We start from the raw sequence: 5,964 nt of genomic DNA on the forward strand, positions 1-5,964 counted from the left end.
AAGCACCTCTGAGAGAAAGCCGCCCTCGAGTTCTGCCCGATGCCAGACAGTCCAGTTTCTCCCCGTATGAGTCTGGGTCCCCAGAGACTCACCCGGAACTGGAGTTCAGAGCAGTCAGGAGCTTGAGACTCCCTCCTGATTAAAAAAGACAACCGCATCCTCAGCTACCAGCCCTTTCCACATGGGCTGCATCCTCAGTTGCCAGCCCTTTCCACGTGCGCCTCCGTACCTCTGCACTTTACTCCCGTACCTCCTCTGAGTCTCAGTGTTTTTCTCTTTCCTTCTAGTTGTAGAACAGCCAGCCTTCCTGTGGTTCTGGATGTTGTCCATTCCGTCTTTTAGTTGTATTTTTGAAGTGGTTGTGCGAGGCAGCAATTTCCAGTGTTTACCTATGCCGCCATCTTGGTTTCTCTCCGAGAGGTTTCTTTGTTTGTTTTTGTTTTTCAGTTGAATTTTATACTCAGCCAGTATTGTCTTCAAGAAGTGCAATAGCTTTATTCAGTTTCACTTTCTTGATATTTCTGAGAATCTGGGAATGCTTCCATTTCCCACAAATCCATCCTGATTGACGCTAACATCCATTGACCAGGCAGCTCTTCTGCTGGTCTGTCTGCTGCTGCTCTCTCTGTTCCTCTTTGTACTCAAGCAAAGACCCAGACTCCTCTCTCAGTTCCGCAAAGCACACCTAATACCAGAAGATTCAGCTTAAGGAATTTTACTGTGGTTTTCCTGATAGCATCATTATTACCTCTCAGGGAAGGACAGGGGGTAGTCTCTGTCAACTTATCCCTACCTCTGCGGTGAGCACTCAGAGGCTCAAAGACGTTGAGAAACTTCCCCATGGTTAAAGAGAGCAAGGTCCAAAGCATTTTCCAGCGTTTGGCTAGTATCAGTGGTTAGGTAGTCATCGGTCCATTTAAGCTGTTTCACACAAAAGCATTAAAGTAACGGAACCACATGGTGAGATGATATTCTATTTTTAATTATCTCCCATTTCTTCTCATTCCAGGGAGGAAAGCCCCAGGTGGTTTCTAATACCCTTTGAAAAGTTCTCTAGCATGTGTCAATCTCCTTTTCTAACAAAGAGAGAGCAGACAACAAGTATCTAGCTTGAGTTTAATTATAGAGTTTTGTTTTCCTTGTATTTATTTATAAATATTTTTTATTGATTTTAGAGAGGAAGGGAGAGGGAGAGAGAGCTAAATTAGAAACATCAATGATGAGAGAGAATCATTGGTCGGCTGACTCCTGCACACCCCACACTGGGGATCGAGCCTGCAACCCAGGCATGTGCCCTGACTGGGAATTGAACCGTGACCACCTAGTTCATGGATCGATACTCAACCACTGAGCCAGCTGGGCTTCAGACACACATTTTTAAAAAATATACTTTTTAAAAATTGATTTCAAAGGGAGAGGGAGAGAGAGAAACATCAATGATGAGAGCCATTGATCAATTGCCTCCTGCACACCCCCTACTGGGAATGGAACCCAAAATCTGGGCATGTGCCCTTGACCGGAATGTGCCCAGGACCCTTCAGTCTGCAGGCCGACGCTCTATCCACTGAGCCAAAATGGCTAGGGCTACCCTGTTACAGTTTGATCGTAAAGAGCTCTCCTGGCCCATTCTCCCACTCTTTGTTCTAAAATTGGCTGGAAACATCCCTCAGCACATGAGTACAGGGATTTTGTGGTCTAACTTGTCATGCTTCTTCCTTGTGTCTGAGCTATAAGTTTTAAATAACTTTCCAATCTCATTACACTGGACAGAGAGAGAAGGAAGCACTGAGTCTGTGATAAATACTGAACAAGTCACAACAGTGCTTCTCCACAGCATATTTACCCTGAACCAGCTGCCCCTGATTAGGGAAAAGGCCTGGAGAACTGTAGGACACATGGTCAGCTGGCTTTGTTGGAAGTTGATTTTCATGGACCTCCTGGATTCTCATGTTTGGTGATGGGATAAGAAGAAAAGACTTCCAATTCTTCACTATACTTTATTCATTAATCCTTTATACACGTTTTGCCCTCTGCCTCCTGGAGTCTTGTAAATGGTGGGTAATAAGGAAGAAAATGAAAGAAATTTCTTTCACAAAGAGTCAGTGGTCTTAAAATGACAATATATGTTTCATCTGTATAGCATTTCAGTTATTTTCCTACATGCTCAGGACCCTAACAGTGGAGATAAATAAGATGTAAAGTGACCACAGGAAAAAGGTGTAATTTGCATGTGTTAATGACGGTATTAAATTTATGAGAAAGTAAGCGTGGACACGGAATACATTTTTGATGATCAAATCATAAATGAGATGTTTGCAGATGAGTCATACATAACCTTCCTATAAATGGAGTCTAGGTGTCCCATTCTGTCGGTCTCACTCATCCTTCTGTACACATCTTGGGATGTTTTAGGTCCCAGTGGCCTTTGAGGATGTGGCTGTGAACTTCAGTCTGGAGGAGTGGGCCCTATTGGAGCCTTCACAGAAGAAACTCTACAGAGATGTGATGAGGGAAACCTTTAGGAACCTGGCCTCCATAGGTAAGGATGAGGACATTCCTTCCGTTGTCAAGTAGAGAACAAGTGTTTCTTGTTCATCAGCATAATTCTATGATGTGTAATGTATAAGGGAGCATGGTAAATAAAGTGGGCATGGTCTCTGCTCATCATAGATCTAGAAGCTAATAATTTTTTTATAATTATAATGATTTGGAATGATTTTTCTGGTTCTGAATTTTAGGGGGAAAATGGAAAGATCCGTACTTTAAAGATCAGTACAAAAACCAGGGAAGAAAACTAAGGTGAGTTGCACAATAGAAAGCAGTGTCTCATGTGAGAATTCTCATTTGTTGTGAAATCTTAAAAAGAAGCAGACAAAACTAAATGAATCTTGCTAAAATGTCTTTCTTAGAACGGTTTTACTAAAACTACTTTCTTAAATGTAGCATACATGTTCAGTTTGTAAATTTTATCACTTGGAAGCTGAATTAGTAAACTGTATATATGAATATCACAGTTTGATAATAGCATGGGTGAAGTTTTCTTGGAGAGCATTCAATACATTCAATTTAAGACAATTTAGACAAGAAAGGATACCTGCCGAAACCGGTTTGGCTCAGTGGATAGAGCGTTGGCCTGCAGACTGAAAGGTCCCAGGTTCGATTCCGGTCAAGGGCATGTACCTGGGTTGCGGGCACATCCCCAGTAGGAGATGTGCAGGAGACAACTGATGGATGTTTCTCTCTCATCGATGTTTCTAACTCTCTATCTCTCTCCCTTCCTCTCTGTAAAAAATCAATAAAATATATTTTTAAAAAAAGAAAGGATACCTGAACTTTTCCTATAAATCATAATAAATATAATGAATATGAAATCAATAATGTGCTTCTTGATTTTTATAGAAGTTATATGGCAGAGAAACTCGGTGAAAGTAAAGAGAATAGTGAATGTGAAGAAAACTTCAACTTTATTTCAAATTTTAATCAAAAGAAGAAGAAGAAGAAGACTACTGGAGTAAAACCATATGAGCACAGTCCATGTGGAAAAGCCTTTATGTGTCATTCATCCATTGATAGACTTACTAGATGTCACATTGGACAATATGAGTACCTGAAATACGGAGAGAAGAAATATAAATGTAAGGTATGTGGGAGAGCCTTTAGTTATCTACATTGCTTTGAACAACATGAAAGAAATCACAATGGAAAGAAAACCTGTAAATGTAAGGCACGTGGGAGAGTCTTCGTGTGCTTCAAAGCCCTTCGAAAACACATGATAACAAACACTACAGACTCTTCTTATAAATGTAAGGAACGTGGAAGAGTCTTCAGTTGTTCAAATTCATTTCTATTACGTGAAAGAATGCACACAGGAGAGAAACCCTGTGAGTGTGAACAATGTGGGAAAGCTTTCAGTATTTCTAGCTCTCTTCAAATGCATGAAATAGCTCACAGTGGACAGAAACCCTATGAATGTACGGAATGTAGAAAAGCCTTCAGATATTATCAAAGCTTTCAAACACATAAAAGAAATCACACTGGAGAGAAACCCTATGAATGTAAAAAATGTAATAAAGCATTTAGTCGTCTCAGTTATCTTCGAAAGCATGAAAGAATTCACGTTGTAGAAAAACCCTATGAGTGTAAAATATGTAATAAAGCATTCAGGTATCCTAGTTATCTTCACATACACGAAAGAACTCACACTGCAGAGAAACTCTATGAATGTCAAATATGTAGTAAAGCATTTAGTTGTCTCAGTTATCTCCAAAAACACAAAAGAACTCATAGTGGAGAGAAACCATATAGATGTAAGGAATGTGGAAAAGCCTTCAGGTGCTATCGAAGTCTTCAAACACATGAAAGAAGTCACACTGGAGAGAAACCCTATACATGTAAAATATGTAGTAAAGCATTCAGGTGTCTCAGTGATCTTCGAAGACATGAAAGAACTCACAATGCAGAGAAACCCTATGAATGTAAAATATGTGGTAAAGCATTTAGATGTCCCCGTTATCTTCAAACACATGAAAGAAATCACCCAGGAGAGAAACCCTATGGATGTAAAATATGTAGTAAAGCATTCATGTATCCCAGTTATCTTCAGAGACATGAACGAACTCACACTACAGAGAAGCCCTATGAATGTAAAATATGTAGTAAAGCATTTAGATGTCTCAGTTATCTTCAGATACATGAAAGAAATCACACAGGAAAGAAACCCTATGGATGTAAAGTATGTAGTAAAGCATTCATGTATTCCAGTTATCTTCAGAGACATGAAAGAACTCACACTGGAGAGAAAGCCTAGGAATATAAGGAATATGGAAAAGCCTTCAGTTATCACACAAGCTTTCGAAGACACCTGACAATGCACACAGGAGAGAAACCATATAAAAGTGTAGGATGTGAGAAAAGCCTCAGTTATCCCAGTTCCTTTCAAACACATGAAGGGACTCTCTGGATAAAAGCTCTTGAATGTAAACAGCATGGAAAAGACTTGAATTGGCTCTCATCCTTCCATGTGAAAATTCCCATGGAGAGAAATAAACATGTAAGTAACATGAGAAAGCTTGATAGAAATTAATCCACGTATAAGGTGCCAGAAAACTTTCAACATGAAGAAGTTTTTCTTGAGGTTGTAAATACATTGTATTTATTAAACCTCTTTTTGAAGTGCATTATTGGACCTTGGATTTCTACTAATTGCTTTCAGCAATGAATACTCAGGTGAGATAATTCTAAGGGTTGTCATTCAACAATAGTACATAAGATTAATAGCGCTTTCCCCTTAAGCCCTAGCCAGTTTGGCTCAGTGGATAGAGCGTCAGCCTGTGGACTGAAGGGTCCTGGGTTTGATTCCGGTCATGGGCACATGCCCAGCTTGTGGGCTCGGTCCCCAGTGATTCTCTTTCATCATTGATGTTTCTATCTCTCCCTCTTCCTTCCTCTCTGAAATCAATAAAAATATATATTAAAAAAGTAGTACTTTTCCCTTAAAATGTTTAATATTTTTCTTCATGTTGAAGTCTTTTAGATCCATAGATATTTAAAGTATATTTCTTATATGCAGTTAGGTTAATTTTTTGTTTACAATGTTTCATTGTTCCGTGTTAAGGAGCCATTTTAAAAAGAACAGTTTGCTAATTTTTTTTTTTAACAGTTTGCTAATTTGATTTCCTTAGTGGTCTTGTGGCAATCCTTTATATTCCTAGATTATTATTATATAAATTCTATTTTCCCTCAGACAAAGCTCCTTTTTGGAGGTGATGGGTATAAGAGCCTTTCCCATTTTTATACTAATAAATATTTAGAATAAATTTTATGTATCACAATTTTATTAAATAAAGTGGTTTTATGTGAATACTATTTTTATATTTGTGCCTTTGATTTTTTAAAATTTAAATGTTTTATTGTTTAAAGTATTACATGAGTCTCCTTTTCCCCCCATTGACCTCTCCCCAGTCC

At 38.8% G+C, this 5,964-nt stretch overlaps 1 protein-coding gene across 1 annotated transcript in view; it reads left to right on the forward strand.

The window, feature by feature from the left end:
- Positions 1 to 5,301, forward strand: part of LOC102260538 (zinc finger protein 791-like) — a 40,334-nt gene extending 35,033 nt beyond the window's left edge. Inside the window, 3 exon segments of the mRNA XM_014535106.1 lie at positions 2,413 to 2,539; positions 2,739 to 2,799; positions 3,400 to 5,301. Of these exon segments, the coding sequence (XP_014390592.1) occupies positions 2,413 to 2,539; positions 2,739 to 2,799; positions 3,400 to 5,083 (1,872 nt within the window). The 3' untranslated portion in view covers positions 5,084 to 5,301.
- The last annotated feature ends 663 nt before the right edge of the window (positions 5,302 to 5,964 follow it).

Source organism: Myotis brandtii, unplaced genomic scaffold, assembly GCF_000412655.1.
Source record: "Myotis brandtii unplaced genomic scaffold, ASM41265v1 scaffold1012, whole genome shotgun sequence".
In the NCBI taxonomy this organism is placed as follows: Eukaryota; Metazoa; Chordata; class Mammalia; order Chiroptera; family Vespertilionidae; genus Myotis; species Myotis brandtii.